This window comes from Archocentrus centrarchus, unplaced genomic scaffold (assembly GCF_007364275.1).
Source record: "Archocentrus centrarchus isolate MPI-CPG fArcCen1 unplaced genomic scaffold, fArcCen1 scaffold_52_ctg1, whole genome shotgun sequence".
NCBI classification, from domain to species: Eukaryota; Metazoa; Chordata; class Actinopteri; order Cichliformes; family Cichlidae; genus Archocentrus; species Archocentrus centrarchus.
In genome coordinates, this window is record NW_022060274.1 from 1,314,000 (window position 1) to 1,335,211 (window position 21,212).

The 21,212-nt window shown below is 42.4% G+C and overlaps 2 protein-coding genes across 3 annotated transcripts in view; both read right to left on the bottom strand.

Moving 5' to 3' along the window:
• Positions 1-4,159: 4,159 nt before the first annotated feature.
• On the bottom strand, positions 4,160-14,509 carry il17ra1a (interleukin 17 receptor A1a). Of its 2 annotated transcripts, none has more exons than XM_030725314.1 (11): positions 14,135-14,509; positions 12,661-12,685; positions 12,191-12,288; positions 11,565-11,686; positions 9,913-10,039; positions 9,358-9,405; positions 9,129-9,283; positions 8,487-8,561; positions 8,288-8,357; positions 7,547-7,669; positions 4,160-7,423 (listed from the first exon to the last, which is right to left on the bottom strand). In XM_030725314.1, exons 1-11 carry the CDS (start codon positions 14,193-14,195, stop codon positions 5,973-5,975), a joined length of 2,355 nt encoding a protein of 784 aa, XP_030581174.1. In that variant the 5' UTR covers positions 14,196-14,509; the 3' UTR covers positions 4,160-5,972. The 2 variants fall into 2 exon arrangements, with proteins under 2 accessions (XP_030581174.1, XP_030581173.1); XM_030725313.1 differs by having other exon boundaries at positions 12,191-12,337.
• Positions 14,510-17,815: 3,306 nt separating this feature from the next.
• arhgef39 (Rho guanine nucleotide exchange factor (GEF) 39) overlaps positions 17,816-21,212 on the bottom strand; it is an 83,340-nt gene continuing 79,943 nt past the window's right edge. The window contains 1 exon segment of the mRNA XM_030725310.1: positions 17,816-19,218. The gene's annotated coding sequence lies outside the window, so the exon portion shown is untranslated.

The following is a 21,212-nucleotide window of genomic DNA, read 5'->3' on the forward strand; positions in this document are numbered from 1 at the left end:
CCTTACCAGGGAGGCTGAGGAGTGTGATCCCTCAATAGTTAGAGCACACCCTCCAGTCTCCCTTCTTAAAGATGGGGACCACCACCCCAGTCTGCCAATCCAGTGGCACCGCCCCAGATCTCCACACGATGTTGCAGAGACGTGTCAACCAATACAGCCCTACAACATCCAGAGCCTTCAGGAACTCAGGGTGAATCACATCCACCCCAGGGGCCCTGGCACCAAGGAGTTGTTTAACCACCTCAGTGACCTCACTCCCAGTGATGGGTGAGTCACCCCAGACTCTGCTTCTACTACAGAAGGCATGTCAGTGGGATTGAGGAGGTCCTCAAAGTATTCCTTACACCGCCTGACGATAGCCTCAGTTGAAGTCAGCAGTGCCCCACCCGCACTATAAACCGTGTGAGTAGGGCACTGCTTTCCCCTCCTGAGTTGCCTGACGGTTTGCCAGAATCACTTCGAGGCCATCAGAAAGTCTTTTTCTGTGGCCTCATCAAACTTATCCCACACCCGAGTTTTTGCTTCAGCCACCGACTGAGCCTCATTCCGCTTGGCCTGCCAGTACCTCTCAGCTGCCTCTGGAGTCCCACAGACTAACCAAGCCTGATAGGACTCCTTCTTCAGCTTGATGGCTTTCTTCACCTCCGGGGACCATCATCTGGTCCAGGGATTTCCACCACGACAGGCACCAACCACCTTGCAGCCACAGCTTTGAGCAGCAGCCTCAACAATGGAGGTGTGCAATATGGATATCCATTGGGACTTGCACATGCACTTATGGACATCCATATGTTTGAACATGGTGTTCATTATGGATAAACTGTGGTTTAGACAGAAGTCCAATAAAAAAACACCACTGGGGTTCAGATCAGACAGGCCCCACCAGGTCTCACTGTTATTGCCCACGTAAACATTAACATCTCCCAGTAGGACGATGGAGTCACCGGATGGAGCACAGTCAGGACCTGTTCCCCGGCCCGAAGGCACAGGGAAACGGGTACAACAGGTGAAAACTCCAATGTACAGGCAGCAAGCCAAACAAGAATACCCACCCGAGCTCGCTGCCTCTCACCGAGGGCAACTCCAGACTGCAACATAGTCCAGCCCTTCTCCATTAGACTTGTTCCAGAGCCTAGGCCATGCATTGAGGTGAGCCTGACTATATCTAGCCGGTATCACTCAACCTCAGGCACTAGCTCAGGCTCCTTCCCGATGAGAGAGGTGACATTCCATGTCCCAATAGCCAGTCCCGGTAGCCGGGGATTGGTCCGCCAGGGCCTCTACCCTTGGCCACCACCTGACAAACATTGCACCCAACCCCTACGACGCCTCCTGTGGGTGGTGGGCCTACAGGAGGGTGACCCATGTCTCCTTTTTGGGCTGTGCCTGGCCAGGCACCACAGACTGATGCCCGGCCACCAGACGCTCTCCCTTGAGCTCCCTCCCCAGGCCAGGCTCCAGGGTGGGGCCCTAGTAACCCTATCCCAGGTAGGGCAAACAGTTCCCTTGGTGACTCTTCCATAAGGGTTGTTGGAATCACTCTTTGTCTGGCCCTCACCCAGGATCAATTTGCCATGGAAGACCCTACCAGGAGGCCTCTCTGCAACATCTCTCCTCCTGTCACCCCCCTAAAACCCCATCCCTATAGACTGTGTCTGCTTACAAAAAAACAAAACACAACAAAAACAAAAAATCAGCAGAAAAGACTTTAAGCATAAAAATTCACAAAGAAAGAACAATATAGCAGTTAAATGTGGATTATAAACATTAGGTCTCTCTCTTTAAGTCCCTGTTGGTAAATGATTTAATAATTGATCAACATATTGATTTATTCTGCTTTACAAAGACTTGGTTACAGCAGGATGAATATGTTATTTTAAATGAATCAGCACCCCCAAAGAATTCTCGAAGCACAGGTTGAGGAGGAGGAGTAGCAGCAATCTTCCACTTTTAATTCCACTATTAATTAAACAAAGACTCAGACAGAAAACTCAAAAACCTGTTTTAATTGTTGTTATCTACTATAAACCTTGCCCTTATTTACAGCTTCTATCTGGTTTCTCAGACTTTATATCCAATTTAGTACTCAGTTTAGATAAAATAATTATAGTGGGTGATTTTAACATCCATGTAGATGCTAAAAATGACAACAATGCATTTAATTGATTATAAGACTCAATTGGCTTCTCTCAAAATGTAAATGAGCCCACCCACCACTAATCACATTCTGGATATTGTTCTGACATGTGGTATTGAATCTGAACATTTAAAAGTATTCCCTCTTTTGTCTAATCATTTCTTAATAACATTTAAATTTGCAATAATGGTTACACAGCAGTGGGGAATAAATTGCATTACAGTAAATGTGTTTCTGAAAGTGCTGTAAGTTTAAGGATATAGTTCCTCCACTTTTATCTTCAATGCCATATGCCAACACAGTGCAGAGTAGCTACCTAAAATCTCTTTCCACAGACGTCAACTGTCTTGTTAACAGTGTTACATCCTCACTGCGTACAACTCTGGATATTGTGGTTCATCTGAAAAAGAAGTCTCAAATCAGATGTGCCTCACTCCATGGTATAACTCACAAATGCGCAGCTTAAAACAGGTAACCCATAAGTTGGAGAGGAAATGGGGTCTCCCAGCATATGGAATGGCAGACCGGCCAGCCCCACAAGTGTGCATATGCACTTCACATGGGGTTTTGCCACCTCATAGGCTTTATGGTGAAGCGCTTTTCTCTCAGAGATCTGTGCAGTGGCCTTCTAGACCAGTGTTTCCCAACCTTTTTAAATGCTATATAAGTACTAGTCCATTTCTCACGGCATAGTGGTTGGGAAACACTGTTCTAGACTAACTCATCTGCTTTTTCTAGGTTCTAATGCATGCAAGTGCTGTCCAGTAGTTCATCTGGTAAATATGTGTTGAGCTCAGTGCAGCAGGACATGCTGAGGACCATGCCTCTGAGGCCATTTATAGCTCAGATTGCTCTGAGTGATGCCATTTCTTAATGAGAGCTCAGCATGATCATGTGACAGCTAGGTGGCTTCCAAACCCATTGGCAGCTGGCTTTAGCACCTGGCAGGGCCACCTAAGCCTTGGTAGCGTCTTGCACCAAGGCCATGTGTGTGTGTGTGTGTATGTATTTGTAAATAGTTCTTGAGGTGGTGGGCACACTGGGGAGCACACAGGTGAGCACTCTGCTGGTGGTGATGTTTCATACAAATTCAACAGCCATTCCATGCTCACACAGGAGCACCACTGCCTGCTTATTCCTTGTGGTGTGTCTTACAGAGTCCCCATACATATGGAATATGTAGAATGAAGCAAAAGTCTCGCTACTCAGAGTACCTGGGTTACAATGTAACCAACTGTTCTTTGAAGAGAAATAAGAAAACACTGAACCCACTTAGGTTAAATACATGAATGGAATGGAAACTCTGCTGCTGGTACTGGATGCCTCTGTACCAGGACCAGCCTTGCTGTAATTGCTTTATCTTGTGAAGGTGAACTGGTCCACTTTTGCTGAAAGCTCCAAGTCATGCAAGCTGACAGCTGTACACACCAGTCTCCAAGTTTCATGGTTATATGATGACAAAAAAAAAAAGCTGACTTCTGATAGAATGTTTTTTTTAGTATTGCACTTTTGAGTTTTCATTGGCATTTTTAGCTCTTTAACCTCAGTGTGTGGGATTACAGAAGAGGATTGGTTCAGTGGTTCTCTTGGTGGTCTCATATTGCACTGAAAGCAGAAGGACTTCTGTTTATTGCTTAATCATATATTGCCAAAGTATTTCAAATGATATATTTTATACTCTTTTTGTATTATTTCCATGTGCCAGTAATCTACTAAACCTTTGCATATATATATACATACAATTTAGAAATGCTTTTTTGTTGTTGTTGAATTTGCTTCAGACAGAGTTTAATAACAAGCAGGACTATATTTACATTAAACTAAATAGATGTATAGTGGGCATTTACCTGCATGATCAAGCACAGTGTGCAATTTTACTGAAATTACCAAAGGCTTTCTTAGGTAAGGACATTCAGAGGAGCCAATCATGCTACACAAAATGTTTTCTTCTTATGTGAACTTATGTGCAACAAAAAACTGTGTGATTTTAACACTCTCCTGTCTTAGAATATACACACTTTCCTTTTCTTCAAACTTGTTTCCAGGGATGTTGCTGTCGTTTACAGAGGACCTTACCTGTACTATTAAATTGTGTGGTGTGTATCTGTACTGATATAATCCAATCTATGTAACCAGCTGTATATGTAAGACAGAGTGTCATGTGGTTGAAACCTTAAATAAATCAGAGAAACTTAATGTTCAAAGAGAAGTAAGTTATATATTGTTGATTCTAACAAATAAACTAACACACATAAGTTCTGTCGGGTTGAGTATTGAACAAAATCATCAAAAATGAACTCTTTACAGAAAACAAATAGACATAAACACACTGTACACGGAGAAATGAGCCACTTAAAACCTCAACAGTAAATCTCAATTTATTCTCAAGTCCTTCATAACCTGAGACTATGGCTTCTTTCTAGCTTCAGTACCAAAGAAAAGTATTGATCATTCATATAGTTTTCCCAAACGTGTTATACAAAAGCATATTATGGATGTACTCCCAGTAAATGATCAGCACTGCGCCCAAGTACAATTACTTCCAGTACTTACTAGTTGTCCGGAAATGGTAAAAATTACCCTTTTTATAGGGAATAATTTGACTCTGGTCACCTGGAAATATTCTTTAATATTTATTCTCCTCCCAGTTCAATCACTTCCTGTTTGTCTGTATAAGTGTCTTGTTCAGTTATGACCAAGAGGCAGCCTATCCAAGCCCCTCACTCAAATACTCACCATTAAACTTTCATTCTTGCATGCATATACTACATTTAGGAATTTTCCAGAGAATCTGCTTCCAGCTGGCTCTTACATGCACCACTGCCTCTCACTGGCCCTGTTCAGCACGAGATGCAGCTTTTAACCCTCATCCACGTCTGAGGAGACAAGCTGACTAATGAACAAATCTGTGCAGGTAGGGAAGTGATTTGAAGTGTATACTTCCTGTACTCACACACCTACAATGTGCCCTATAGCAAATAAAAGCAACCATTATTTCATTTAAACAAACTGCAAATAGTTTGACCAATTGGTGCAAATGATTATGAAACTGTCTCCTGTTTCCTACAATATCACCTGTTCATGTTCTGTCACACTGCCAACAGGTCACAGCGTAAGCAGTAAGATGCACAAACACAAATCAGGTCCAATCACTCATCCTCATACTGTAGTGTGTATATTCATATTGTTGATATTAACATTTACCATTCAGCTGTCCTCAAGTGCACAATGTTTGCAATGATCAATGCTCTTTGTATCTTTGAAAGAGACAAAAATAAAACCCCCAAAAACAACATAACCTTGAGGTTTTGAAAGTACAACTCTGTCATTCTCAATCCCTCATTTAGATTTTTTAATCGGCCCTGACCTGCTGCACATACACAACATAAACAACAACAAGGAGGAAATACAAAAACGCATTACTGGGAAACACTGTTGAAGACTGTTTTACTTATTGGCAGCTTTTGAATCTACAGCTTTCTCAGCGACACCTGGGCAGTCCCTAGCTTGCGACCTCTTATATGAATGATGAACCTAATCCCCCAAAAGGGAAACATATCAGAGATTTTCTCACCTAAAGCTGAATTCTCAACTGAAATCTGAATCTTGACTGAAGTCATGAGCCACTGAAGAAGTCCACGTGAACTGTCTGTCACAGCAACATCATGCTGCCTTTACAAACGATCTATAATGTAATATATCATTGAAGATATATGTAATATATGTATAGATATATCATCCCCACATTGTCAGATTCCTCTTACAGAGTCTGAAACGTTTACTCTATTTGAACTCTTGGACTTTATGGGGTCACATCTGTAATGCCAGTTGAAGTCTAATACACGGAGTTCCCTTCAGAGCAGCTGAGATTCTCTTGAAACAGCTTCTCCTGCAGTCTTGCCAAAGCCACCAATGAATCCTCTTGAAAAAGGAATTCAGGCTGGGAGGATATTTTGGAGATGTAGCCTTGATCAGATCCACTGCTCGGTCCTTTCGGCTCCAGATCCTCGCCCTCCTCAATCAGCACAGGCTCGGAGTCGTCGACTTCAGAGCAGGGGAAATGCTGCCTCTGGATGCTTGTACCTGAGAATTCTGGAGAATTTAAGTCCAGATAGTTCTGCAGGGCTGAGCAGCTTTGGTCCAAATGAGCAGAAGGTTGGCTCATAGGCATTAGGGAATCCTCATCATCCTCAGTAGGAATCTGACCCAAAGGTTCATCCTCAAGGGAGACCCAGTTCTGTCTTGGTGGTGGTGGTTTGTTTAGAACTGGCTCAGCTATGTAGACAGACTGTGCACTGGGATTGTGCAAACACAGGTGATCTGTCAGCACTTCCTCCAAGCCTGATGAATGCTGATGTCTGCCCTTTGGATTCAGCGCAGGTATGAGTTCTGTTACTGAGGACAGCTGACTCTCTGGGTTTTGTTCGGGTGTAAGAATGTGAATGCTGGTGCTGTTTTCATTGACTTCTATGTCCTGAACATAGACAGGAAGGCCGTCTCTGATTAAAGGGACACATTCTAGGACAGGAGGGATGTGAAACTGTTCAATATGCAGATTGGCTTCATTTAGGACCTCCTCTTCACTAACTACACACTCCTTCTCAAACCAGTCAGGATGTTCGCACTGGTAGGCCTGGAACGTTTCAATAGCTTTCCTCAGGGCACTACCAGAGGGACAGTTGAAATATTCATCCGCACCAATTCCCTCAAAGTGGTTGACCTGTCCTGGCTGATACTTTTCAATGTCTACGATGCGGAAGTACAGCTCTTCAAAGTGCTTCATCAGGCTGTATTTGACTGCAATGTCAAAAACTGATGGCACATCTTGTTCACTGCTGATGTCATCAAAGTAAGCTACCATGTACCTGCCCAGCATACCTGCCTGGTGCATTTCTGGTAGAAAGAGGTTGAGAAAGGGAGTGAGCATGTCATCTGTGGGGGAGAGCAGGTCTTCCTTCAGAGTCACTCGTCCTTGACCACACATGGCCTTCCACTTTGCCTGGACACCTCGTGAGCACAGCACTAGGATTTTGTCAGAGGGATCTTTCAACTGTTGCCGTTGCCACTCAAGCCAACGGAGACGACCCACCATGCTGACTGACGTGGAGTCTAGCAGGTCTACCAGCACCTTAGTGCCACACTTGGTCTGGAGGAAGGCGCAGAGCTTCAGCACTATGTCCCTGTACAGGTGGTGGTCTTGGGAGTAGATGACCAGCACTTTGGGAGGTTGTTTGACCATCTGTGGTTTGGGAACTCCCTCTGGTCCGGCACTAGCATCAGTTTTACCTGAAAGTGGAAGAGCGCACCACAGTGCCGTCAGCAGACTCAGAGTAAATTTACACAATAAAAATGTTGAAGTGAGAACCTGATAGAAGACAGAGCTCAAAATAGGTTGAACATGAGACTAACCTGGCTTCCTGCAGATGGCATACATAACAACTGCCATCAGCACACATATTACCACCACCACTCCCAGGGCAATGAACTTATAGGACGGGGCATCTGGGGCAGCTGTTAGTGGTAGTGGTGTTGCTGTGAGGGAACAAAAAAAACAACTGACAATCTGTCATCCATCATGGCTAACCCTGATCCTCTGCACCACCTACTGCACGGGCAGTGCAGCACTTTCTCTGACAGTGATTCAGCTCCACAGCACAAGGACACAAACAGGAAATCATGCAATAACTCTACAGAACACAATCATCTGTTGTTTCATGTTAACAGTTAACATTTAAACTCTGCACACACAATAAGATACTTTATTACACTGAACTGCGCTCTAAACGCTGTTATACTGAGCCACTCATCATCGGATATTTGCAGGGCTGTTTTTACTGCATTTATTAAACTGTATATATTCTGTTTTTGTTATTCTAATTTTGAAATGCTTTGTTATTTGCTATTATTATTATTATTATTGTAGGTTTTTCCTTTATAATATAAAGCACCTTGAGGGGACTGGTTGTTGTGATTTAGTGCTATATAAATAAAACAACTGAATTGAATGATGTCATACATGTTTATTGCTATATAAAGGGCAAGAAAATCTGGGAATCAAACCACTAACTTTATGATTACTTTATACTGGAATTACCCGACAGAGCCTTCAGTCACCCTTTGACTCAAACTTGATAGCGACATTGAACATACCAGAGCAAAAATTGTGAGTTTTCCTTCGACGGGCACAGTCTTCACCACATTGTGGGAAATAAGGTTTGATCTGCAATAAAGAAAAAAAAGGCCTGTGAACTCTCAGAGTTCATGGAGAATGGAGAGGTACTGTCAGATAAAAAACAAAAAGAAAAACATGAATTATCGCACTCTGCAGAACAGATTTGAAAAGTTTTACCTCAGCATCAAACTGGCAGCAGGATCTGGGCCATTTATCACGGCTGAATGTTACATTCAGGGTCGTCTGATTGGCCTGAAAAGAAGTTTGAACAACATTTAAGGGCACTGAGCTGAAGACTGCTGCAGATTTAAATGTTTAAATTCACTAAATATAATTCTGCTACATTTTAACATGAACACTGTCACTTTTAAATGTAGTATGTAAAAGACGATGCATGCAAATCTCTGCAGCAGCTGAATGCTGTATTTGGGCTGCTGCAGATTCAAAAGAAATAAAAACACAGAGCCAGGCAATAATATTCAAGCTTTTAAAAGAAATTCATAAATTACCCTGAAACAAAAAAGTTGTCTTCAGATCACTTCAGGACATAAAGTCTGGTCATTTTATATGCTATATATTATATATGCTTTAGCATCTCTGTGACTACATGCTTTACACAAAACAGCAACAATGAAAAAATACTGCAGAGAGGCTCGGCACAGTTATCTGTCCTGAAAAGTGTAAAAACTAGGTTAAGGTACAAAATAGAGGATGTAGTAATGAGCAGCCACAGTAATGCTGCTTTCATCCTGTGAGTCAGACAGCTTGCTGCACTCTTCAAAGACAGGCCTTTGAATATCTGCCATGATGGGACTGTACCTTCTTAAGTCGATGGGTGTGCTGGACAGAAGGGCACCTCACAATAACCATGTACTCCTCACACAGCCTGTCGGTGCTGAAGCTGACAGCCAGAGCAGAGCTCCCACCAACTACAGGGACCTGACTCAGAGTGATGTTAGGCTGCCACAGGCTTCCTGTTAACAGACACGATGACAGTTTAAGATTTACTCGCTCTCAGTGGGATTTAGAGTATCTGTCACTGACTTACCGCTCTCTATGCAAAACTGTGTCATCTGCATTTGCGGACTTTCACAGCCTGATTAAACCAAAAACACAGAATTTCATTAAATCAAGTCCAGAAGATTATCTAAGAGCATCACGATTCATCTCACACTTGAAAACACAGATCTCAGATCTGTATAATGCCTGCCATGGAGCTTATTTCTGAATATTAAAAGACTTTTATGAAGGCAACAAAAACAGGGCAGCATCACCTCGCCTGGAACAGCTTGCACTACACGTGTCTTCAGGATACTGAATACTGCAGGCTGTGTGGGAACCAGACTACATGTGCTTTATACAAAGGCTCAGAAACCCTCACCATGGTTGGGGCATCTGATCAGTATTTAATCAGGTATATTCCAGTTACTCACTTATTTTCTTACACAAACATAGAGACAGCAGACTGATTAAAGCAGTTCAAAAATAAGAATAAAAAATCATCTGAATAAAAATGATTAAATAAATAGATAAACCTTCATAACTTCATCCAAACAGAACTGCAAACAAACCAAAAAACAACAACCTGCTGAGTTCAACTCACCATCAACTTTGACATTTTTGCTGATGTCATAGTTGCTGTGGTTTAGCTCTGGTTTGGGTATGTTGAACACAGAGACCCGGTAGCTCTGACCCGGGTCCAGCACCAGCATACCGGCTGAGAATGACCACTGAAAAGCCACAATAATGCTGAGAGTCAGAGAGTACACGAGACTTTTGCACCAGTAGAAATATTACTGCATAAAGCTATGACATGCTCATGTGCAACATTTGGGATCAAATCTCACGCACATACTGGGACATGTTGAAAATGAGAATAAGTTGGCTTAGAAGAGCAATTTATAGTCACAGCAATGAAAAAAAGTAAACAGGCCGCGATAGTGATTTAATACCAATGGTTGGCTAATAAAATAATACAGCTGCACTCAGTGTATTTTACATTTAATCATTAGTTATTATTAATCTCTGGCTCTCTTCCACAGCATGTCTTTTGTCCTGTCTCTCTCCCCCCTCAGCAGATGACTGCCCCTCCATGAGCCTGGTTCTGCTGGAGGTTTCTTCCTGTTAAAAGGGAGTTTTTCCTTCACACTGCCTGCTCCCCGTCTGCCTGCTCCCCGTCTGCCTGCTCCCCGTCTGCCTGCTCCCCGTCTGCCTGCTCCCCGTCTGCCTGCTCCCCGTCTGCCTGCTCCCCGTCTGCCTGCTCCCCGTCTGCCTGCTCCCCGTCTGCCTGCTCTCCGTCTGCCTGCTCTCCGTCTGCCTGCTCTCCGTCTGCCTGCTCTCCGTCTGCCTGCTCCCCGTCTGCCTGCTCTCCGTCTGCCTGCTCTCCGTCTGCCTGCTCCCCGTCTGCCTGCTCCCCGTCTGCCTGCTCCCCGTCTGCCTGCTCCCCGTCTGCCTGCTCTCCGTCTGCCTGCTCTCCGTCTGCCTGCTCTCCGTCTGCCTGCTGCCCGTCTGCCTGCTCCCCGTCTGCCTGCTCTCCGTCTGCCTGCTCTCCGTCTGCCTGCTCTCTGTATTATTGGAGGGTCTTTACCTATGATATAATTCACCTTGAGGTGACAGCTTGCTGTGATTTGGTGCTTTATACAACAGGACCAGTCAAAAGTGTGACACACACACTCATTCATAAGTGTGGCCAAACTTTTGACTGGTACTGTAAATAAAATTGTACTTCAGTACAAAACTGAAATTCATGCTCATTTTTAATTATGCTGTTTGATTGGATATTTCATGTTTTATATTCTCATTTGCAGTGATGAAAAAAAAGACATTTAATTTACTGAAGAACTGTAGCTACGAGCTTTGCTAACCTACAACATCATGTTAATTTTCTGCATCAATGCCTGTTGTTGTGATTCTTAGACTTGAGGAAAAATCTTAAAGAGCTGCTGTGGAGGAAGGAGGATGAAGACAGACATCTGCAGGGGGGCGATGCAGGGGTGGGCAGTAGTTACTTTAACAGTTTGCATTTAAAGCATGAAGTTAGACGACCTGTGTACCACACCATTCACTTGTTACGGACTTTCTCCTTTGTACTGTTCTTTTCCTTAACAGTGATTTATTCAGAGCTGTTTCTGTTATGACACATTAAACAATCATTCACTGAAGCTGAAGTCTTAGGAAACGTTCTGAACCGCAGCAAAGCAAAGGAATAAATCTATACAGAAATATGAACATCAAATTTGACTCTGAACCACTAACCTGTTCCCCTGATGGACTTCGCATTTTGAGTTCGTTTTTGAAAGAGTACCGAACACACAGGTTCTGATTGGTGGATGTCACCAGAACATGAAGCTCAGTGGCAGTTAAGAAACGGATACTGCCTGTGGGTGAACACAGCAGACATATATTCAGTTTTCTTAAAACATGCCAACAGACATAAGAATGGCCAGAAACAAATCTGGGTTTAAGCCTGGGGGTCACACAGACAGTGTGCATACATGCATTTTTACTGTTCATCTTCCTTTTCTTTTATAATTTTGATGGACCGTTTGTTTCCACATTTCCTCACATTCCCATCAGCTTTGTTTGTGCACGCTGTAATTATTTTTTGTACTTTCATTTGTGATACAAAGTGTGATCAGAATTATGAAAAAAGACCCAAGTTATAAGTGTCCTGACTGGAAGTATCATCAATTTTAAAATCTGGGGTTGTTTTGGATTGAATCTGAGAGATGAATATATTGATGACTGTTTTTTCATCACCTTAATATTTTGTAGCTACACAAAATATCAAGGTGGTGAGGTTTTTGATGGACTGTGGTTGCACTGTTGTGTAAAGTGGAATGAAGGTGGACCTGTGATCGCCCCTCAGACAGCAGACTCACCATCATCCTTTAACTTCCAGCGAGCATCCAGTACAGGCTGCAGACGTCCTGCCTCATCCTGCCTGATCTCCACTGACACCTTCAGGTCCTCCGGACTGCTGGGAGTGTAATCATTAACTTTCAGCCAATCTTTGTCCATGCAGTTATCTACACACACACACACACACACACAGAGATACACACACACACATATATTATATTATATTATATTATATATATATATATATATATATATATATATATATATATATATATATATATATATATATATATATACACACATATTATATTATATAATATATATATATATATATATATATATATATATATATATATATACACACACACACACACACACACACACACACACACACACACACACACACACACACACAAGAGATGGACAACATGATATCGCAGCTTATTTGTTTTCCCAATTTGGCTCTTTTTCAGAGCAAAAATGTACTCACTTGTGCGAGCTGTACAATTCAAATCCTGGAGAGGAAAAAGAGAGCATTAGACAGCAGCTGTGGAATATTCAGTCTTACAAAATGCTTTCCTTCAGCTTCTTTTTAGGACCCTAAAAACCTGAACCTGTTTTGGTCCTGTCAGTGTGGTTATATGAACTGCTCTCTTTTTTTTCTCATATTTTTTATGTTTAATTAGGCTGGACTGTTGTAGTTCATTATTATCAGGCTGTGCTAAAAGCTCCCTGAAAAGCCTTCAGCTGATCCAAAATGCTGCAGCTAGAGTTCTGACAGGGACTAGAAAGAGAGAGCAGATTTACTGAAGAACTGTGTCTCTTCCACAGCATGTCTTTTGTGTGGGGAGGGTTTATAAAAACTTAAAATTGTGTATAACTACTAAAATAATGTATCAGTATTAAAATAAATATAGCGTCCCTACTTCGCGGATTTTCACAGGCGGTCCTGGAACGTAACACCCGCGATAAGTGAGGGATTACTGTATTTACATTCAGGAAACGTTATTATTTGAAGTTAAAGTAGAAACCAGAAATCTGAGTTTGCCCACATTACTGAGCCCCATACACTGCAGACTTACACCTGAACTAGAACCGTGAGCAGGACTCAGTCTCACTGATATCAGCTACACATTAACACTGATTTTTCTCCAGTTAGAACACAACTGTAACTAGAAGCACTCAGAGAGCGCAAACCTCCGCCAAGGCCATAGGGTCACTGACGCTGTAATGCGTGCATCTAAATGCTGTGAAATAATCAGTGGGATTTAGAGTATCGTGATCGTCGCCTCACTATGTTTTTTGATAGAACATGTCACTATGTTACACTCTAATTTTTTTTCAGGCTTTTGTGCCTTGTGTTTCGGAGTTAGAAGCTAAATTATTAAAATCCCCCTATCCCGCAATACTGAAGAATCCTTAAAAAAATTCCTGGATCCAGATCGTTATCCGGATCACCGCCAAAATTTAATCACTTCTTCCTCTTGTCATTTCCAACCACTCCACAAAATTTCATAGAAATCCATTCATAACTTTTGGAGTAATCCTGCTGACAAACAAACAAACCAACGCGACCGAAAACATGAAAACATAACCTCCTTGGCGGCTGAACGAAGGATTTAAAGGGAAACAGTGACTGTGCCATTACAAACAGCACGTACGAGGACCACACTCCACAGTTAAAGGCTCTCATTTAAATAAAGTCAGAACATCTTGGCTGTATTTCAGTTTGAGTTAAACTGTGGAGGAACGCTTCAGGGTGGCCGCGTCCAAACCGTAAAGAGCAATCATCTCATCTAAAGAGGACAGAAGCTTCTTTCTCTACAGTGAGATTAAAAAAGTTTATTTCTGAGTTTGGATACACTGAGAAAACGCTGTCAGTGGGACTGCAACAGGAACAGGAAGTATTTGTTGTGCTCGAGAAGTCTGGGACCGACGCGCCTCTCCTGAAACCCTTTTCTTACCTGTCGAGAGCACCTGAGAGGCCCGGGTAAAATCCACACCGTGGTCGACAGCGGCACACATATTAACAGCAACAGCGCTCGATACATTTTAACCTTTTAGTATCGCAGTGTGAGCGCCAGTCTGTCGCACTGTTGCCAAATTTTGTGTAGAAAACTCGCTGTTAGATTTCCGGAAAGTCTCCAAAACTCGCCGAAGTCACCGGAAAAAGTTAATTTGTCACTAGTCGCTTTTTGAGGGGGAAAAAAAAAAAAAAAAAGTTCCTGGGGGGTCTGAAAAGCCGCTAAATGTAGCGACAAAGTCGCCAAGTTAGCAACACTGCTCAATCAACAGTGAAGTGAAAAACCCCCGCGAGCGTCTAAGTGACGCAGATTCCTGAGAAACTTCCTGCTGTGAAAGCACCTGTTTACGCGAAGTTACCACGTGCTGCCTTCACGTCGCGTGGGCATTTAGATCATTATCCATTAAATAATTCAAGAGACATTTTCTGAAAAACATTGTCATAAATACAAAGATTTAAATGATTCTTGTGCTCATTTTCCAAGAAACTGGTATCACATGATGACTGATCCAGTAGCGTTTCTAAAGCAGTGCTTCCTGGTTAAAGTAGGTTACATTTCTTCTGCAAATACTGCAAAATACTGAGACCGTGACGCTCATTCAACCCTAAGGAGCGCCTGCGCGTTTACTTTACTTTTTATTAACACTGGGCAATAAAAGGCTAGAAATAAAGAACAGATTAGTAATTAATGAAGGGCAGAGGAAATACAAGCAGAAAGCTGCTATGAGGGTTATTTTGTTCTCCCATTTCCCCATGGACCTTGAATGAAATATGAATATTCAGTTCTCTTCCTTGTTCTGCATTAGCTTCAAAGTGATACATGTTGGCGTGATGTTTTCATCCGGTGAAAACCCCTGACAAAGGTCATCTAACAGGATAAACCAGTAAGCTACTGCAGCGCAGCAGTGAAGGAAACAGGTGTGCGGAAGGTGTGCTGAATTTTTCATCAATGATGTTTATTGTCGGTGAGCTGCACTGTGGCAGATTCACCACCAGATAGCACAAGAAGCCCTTTATTGTGGTATGACAGCAGGCCCTGAGCTCCAGTGCTGTGTTACTTCTTTGTTGCTCAAGTTCGTCTCCATCTAAATTTTATAATATAATAGAAGCCCAGAAGGCAGTTTAATAACACAAGAACATTAGCTCCATGTAGGCAGTCATCCTGACTGCACCTCAGATCCACACAACTTAGGAGCTGCAGCACACACACAGGTTATCAGCTCTGAGCTCCCCACATATTCATGGCTTTATTACATTTAAAATTGTATTTTATTGTAATAATGTTTGGAAATAGCTCTGGTTCCCTCTTATTTTGTCACTGTTTATGTTGTTATATTCGACTTCTTTATTTTAAAATAATTTTTGTATGACTTACTATTTACAGTCATGAAAAAGAAAGACTCAGTCCCATGAAAAACTAAATACACCCTTACTGCTTCTATAGGAATTTAAAGGGTAAGTAGCAGCCAGGTGCTGCTGATCAGCTAGTGTGAGCAGGCTGCTGGTCTGGAACATTCAGGTTAACATCTCAGCAAATTCACCCAAAGCAACACAACTGCAGTGCTCAGAGAAATTACAAAAAGCCCAAGAGCTACTGTACATCTCAGACTTTACAGGCTTCAGTTAGTATGTTAAATGTTAAATGACACAATACAGAATGTGGCAGCACATGGGTTATGTCTGACTTGCCCATAAGGTGATATGAAGCAAGAACTGCCTATTTAGCTGCTGCTCCTGCTCACAGGTTAAGAAGAAGGCCCTTTGAGTCCACGTATGCCACTGGTCTTTGTCGTCCTACGCTCCTGTATAAATAAAGGCCTCACGTATTCATCCTTTTGGTCTGCTGTCTGGGTGCGTGGTTGGCCAGCATTTGGTAATCCTAGAGTTGGTGCAGTGTCAGTTTTAAGTAAGAAGCATTGTCTGCATCATCAGTCAACTTTAGTCTGTCACATGCAGTCAGTCCCCTCCCATGTATCACTGCGACAGTGGAGCCTCTCACACAGGATATGTGGGTATTCACTGGCAACAGTATGATGTCATGGTCAGCAAGTTTCTTAGTGAGTTTGGAGTTGACTGAATTGCTGCAATCCTTTTGGAGAGAGGGACGTCCCGTCTGATGTGATCACGTGTCCCAGATAGGTAACTTCCTCTGAAGCCCACTGTCATTTGGAGAGGCTCCCTTTGTAACTGTCCTCAGCTAATTATTTAAACAGCACTTCTGTGCTTATAAGGAGAACAAATGATTAAATCAGTGACATCTGCAACAATGTTGGTCCCTCCAGAGGGATAAAACCTGATGGGTTTTCTCTCACTGCAGTCAAACATCATTTTACTCATCTTGTTCAGCTTTCGAAAAGTATTGGCTCAAGATGGTGATGCGCAGCGGCTGAGAGCTCTCGTGGACATTTTGCTTGTGTCTTTGGTTGTACTGTTAGACCTGGGCACATCGCTGATTCAGTACTCCCGACAGACACTCATGACAGACACTCATTTACACTGGGACAACTCAGCGGCTGGACGGGACTTCTTTTCAGCCAACTCACTGGATTCCGTGCACCATGACTTTGTGCATTTACATGCACAAAGTCTCTTAAATATGCAGTGTTGTCATGGAAACACTGTTGTGCAGCTGTTTGTTCAGTAAGTTGTTTCTGTTTTGCTGAGGTTGTCTTTGGCGCCATCACATGTTCATAAAGCGGTACTGCAGCTGAAAATAAATGATGAGCGGCACAGAATGTGGATGGAAAATGAAGTGACCACCAATTATCTGTCACCCAAAATAGAAACCTAATCAGTCTCTCTCTGTGGTCCACATACAGAAGAGTTAAATTTAAAACGTCCTCATCAGCATCACAGTAGCCTGCAGACTGCAGACGAATATTCCAACTTTAGAATCTGTCGAATTTATCATTAAAGATTTTCACCAAGTGTGCGAGATTCTTACTCAGCTGCCTCGATCAAACTGACAGTTTATGATTTATACAAACTGGGTTTCTGTTCTTTGGTCACAACTGAGAAGAAAAAGACTAAAAACAGAACATGTGGAAGAAAATCATTTCTGATAAACCTGTTAAAGTATTTTTAAACATCACTTCCTGAGGGAGGAAGCGTTCATTGACCATCAAGTACAGTAAGAATGATTACAGCAGGCGGCAGAGCGTCTCTGAGGAGTAAACGCACAACCAGGTGAGGTTCATGGGTTCGACACTTCAGGCAGTTAACTGTAAATGATTCTCCTCAAAGTATTAAAAACAATACTTGAAATTGGTTTTTGTTTGTCCATTCACTTTGGGCCTCTGAAAATGGGGGATTATGTGTAAAAAAGGCTGCATTTCCTAAACAGGCAACCCAAGGCTTTTAATAAAACTCTAATCAAACAAATCACGTCTTGATTGTTTGATTCTGTAGCTGCGAATTCATTTAAGGCACTAAAAACATTTTGGAAAAACCAAATAAAGAAATGCCAACACTAATTTTATTTGGGAAATCCAAAAGGACAAAAAAAAAAGGCAAATAGACAATAATTAATTTTAGTGTTTTATTTGGAAATGACCCACTCCAGTTACCATTTGTGACCAACGTAACAGCTTTGAATGGCACCTTAGCAAAAAAAAAAAAGTAAATGCAGTAAAATGCCGGGCAGCTTTAAAATATCATAAAGAATATAAATGAATACCTGATGATTTTGGGTATGATTGATTAAATATAATAAAATATAACAAAGAATAAACAAAAAATAAAACATAAGGCAGTGAACTTCACATCTGGTAACCAGGTGGCCCGGCCTGGCTGCAGATAGCATGCATGAACTCTGACCTGCCGACCCCTCCCTGATCCAAACACTGAGTGGTCGGCAGGTCAGAGTTCACCTGTCCCCACGCGCACGCATACATTAGTCCACATCACAGAGAGAAAACAGCCACAGAACATCATCAAATCCAATTATTCAGTTTGTAATCACAACAATTCAACACATACATATAGTATCTACTAAACATATGTCAATCAGTCCATTAATCAATAATCACTCATTGCAGGGAATCTAACATGTTTAATGAGGAGAAGTTATCTCCCAGTGTGCTGGATGATGGTGTGACTCAGTGCTGCGCCAATCAGTGTGAATAAATTATGGACTCTGTGGAGTCAACATTACTGGTCATAATTATGGAACAATCATCATCAATAATTATCAGACAAAAATGACGAATGAACCAATAAACTGCAAAATATGAAGTCATCACGACGATGTATTTCCTCCCTTTGCTGTTGTCAGAACAAGCACGAAAACAAAAAATACAAATTAGTCCAAAAATTCAACAAAACAGACTTTTGAAAAATTGATGGTAGAAATAAAACAAATAAACAATTAACTGAGCCAATCTAACTGATTTTGATCATTTATTTCATCCTGTGTATTTAACATGGGCCATTTTGTCGTTTCATACAAAGACCCCTGAGCTGTAGCAACAATAATCTGCTTCATTACGGGGAAGCAAAGGGAAGAGAAGAGCAGCTGTTCCCCGATCAGTTCAGGCTCAGATCAGAATCATGTTTCATACTGACGGACTCAGATATGAATGATCCTGCTTTCAAAGTCAAAGTTTTCACAGATGTGTCACGATTTGTTGCTCCCCTTTAAATGATACCGACCAACCACCATTGTGCACTTGGCCTTTTGTATTTTTATTTTAGGTCCTATCAGATACATACTGTAGAAGCTGATTCTGAATGCAGAGTTTAACATACAGGGAAAAACAGACACTGCCATATAATGAGATGAATCTTATAGTTAAACATATTTTGTGAGCACTGGATTATCAGTTTATATTGCATAGGATAAAGGTCCTCTGACCTAATGTTAAAAATATAGTAATAAATGATGCTATGACTGCACACACATAAAACCATGTGTTGAGACAAAAAGGCACAAAAGGGTGAGGCGAGCTCTCGGTCAGTGCAGCATCCACAGATGTTCCAGAATCCGTCCATCAGAGGATCACACAGCTGGAAGTGAACCCCTCTGCACTGCTCGACACACAAAAGGTTTCAAATCAGATTGAATCACGTGCAGTGACACCTTTTTTTGTAATGTTACCTCTGTACACCACCACACTGGCTTCAATCAAACAGCTTCAACTTTCATCCTTAATGCAAGGGGTTTAACAAAAGTACTGCATTAACTCTTTAGGGACTACAGACATTTTCATACACAAGTCCACATTTCCAGAGACTCAAACATAACTAGACAAACTAACAGGAATTTAACTATAAGGAATGTTTGCAGTTAGAACCCACGGACATCATCAAATGCTGCATTTCCTTCCTTGAGATGCTCTGTGGGGCCTTTCCTGCAGCTTCCTCCAGTTTTCTCTTCAGTAACAGAAGCCTGTTCTACTGAGATCAGGTGCCTGTCTTGGCCTCTGAAGAATTTGCAGTGTACTTTGGGTCATTATCCATCATCCTATCAGCGTTGAAGCATTTGGCTAAATCTGAGCAAAGAATACAGTCCTGTACACACAGAATTCATCTGGATGCTTCTAGCAGTCACATCATTAATGAACCCTGGTGATCCGGTTCCACTGGCAGCCATACATACCCACACCATAACGCTATGTTTGGCAGATGATGTGCTATGCTTCAAATTATCAGCTGTTCCTTTCCTTCTGCATGTTTTTCTCTTTGCATCATTCTGGGTTCATCTGTCCAAAGCACGTTTCCCGACTTCGCCACGCTCTTTTACATGTTTCCTGGCACAGTCTAACCCGGCGTTCTGTGTAACCACAAGTTTGTACCTTGTTGTAAACCCTCTGTGTTTACTGTATTTTCCGGACTATAAGTCGCACTTTTTTTCAGTTTGGCCGGGGGTGCGACTTATACTCCGGAGCGAAATTATTAACACATTAACCAAAATACTCAGACACTTGACATCTCCGTGAACCGGAGCTTTAAGGCAGTCTTGCGTAACCTGTGGGAGCAGTGGATGATGGATGGAGAGCGCAGCTTCACGAGAATGAGCCACCCAACTTTCCTGGAAGTCATTGGATGGATCAACAAAACATGGGCTTCAGCAACAACAACCGAAACCATCCTGTTGAGATTCAGAAAGGCCGGAATAATTGGAACTGCAACTGATGACGAGTCTGACGAAAGCGACAGAAGAGGAAGCGGCGCTTCGTCTACCTACGGAGTGTGCGGAGTTTTTTGGAAGTGACACAGAGGATGAAGAATTCAATGGATTGATGGTTTTGTCATGTCCTGGGCCGTTGGCCCAGCGTTTTGTGTTAGTTTATTTCCTGAGTGTGTCCTCCCAGTAGGTTGATGTCTTGTGTTTCCTAGTGTTGTGATATGTCTGCGTCTCTGTCCTGAGTCTGTGCCTGTTCCCCGTGTTTAGTCAGTATGTTCCTTGGTTTGTCACTTCCTGTTATTTTGACAGTCTGGTTTTCCTGTGCTTTGTGTTCAGCTTGCTTCCCCTGTGTAATTAGTTTCATTGCCTCACCTGTTGTTCCCTGCTGTTTCCTCTTGCCCTGATTACCCATTGTGTATTTAAGCCCTCAGTTCCATGTGTTCCTGGTCGCGTCGTTCTGTCATGGCCGGGGAGGAAACAGGCGAGGAATGGCTGACACGAAGGACTCCAGAAGTCAGCGTAACTTAAAAGGGATTTATTTAAGCAGGGGAAAAACAAATACAAAAATCTTGGAAGGGAGACGACGGGCAAACACGGGGAACACACGGGCACACAACATCAACGACGCGACAAGGAACACATGGAAACTGAGGGCTTAAATACACACTGGGTAATCAGGGCAAGAGGAAACAGCAGGGAACAACAGGTGAGGCAAATGAAACTAATTACACAGGGAAGCAAAGCTGAACACAAAGCACAGGAAAACCAGACTGTCAAAATAAACAGGAAGTGACAAACCAAGGAACATACTGACTAAACACGGGGAACAGGCACAGACTCAGGACAGAGACGCAGACATATCACAACACTAGGAAACACAAGACATCAACCTACT

What these genes read in the sequence shown, in the direction of transcription:
- il17ra1a (XM_030725313.1), bottom strand. Translation starts at nt 14,221, where the DNA reads ATGTATCGAGCGCTGTTGCTGTTAATATGTGTGCCGCTGTCGACCACG. An exon ending in GAATTGTACAGCTCGCACAA is followed by an intron (nt 12,338 to 12,660) that starts GTGAGTACATTT and finishes GTGTGTGTGTAG; the next exon opens with ATAACTGCATGGACAAAGAT. An exon ending in CTGGAAGTTAAAGGATGATG is followed by an intron (nt 11,687 to 12,190) that starts GTGAGTCTGCTG and finishes GTTCACCCACAG; the next exon opens with GCAGTATCCGTTTCTTAACT.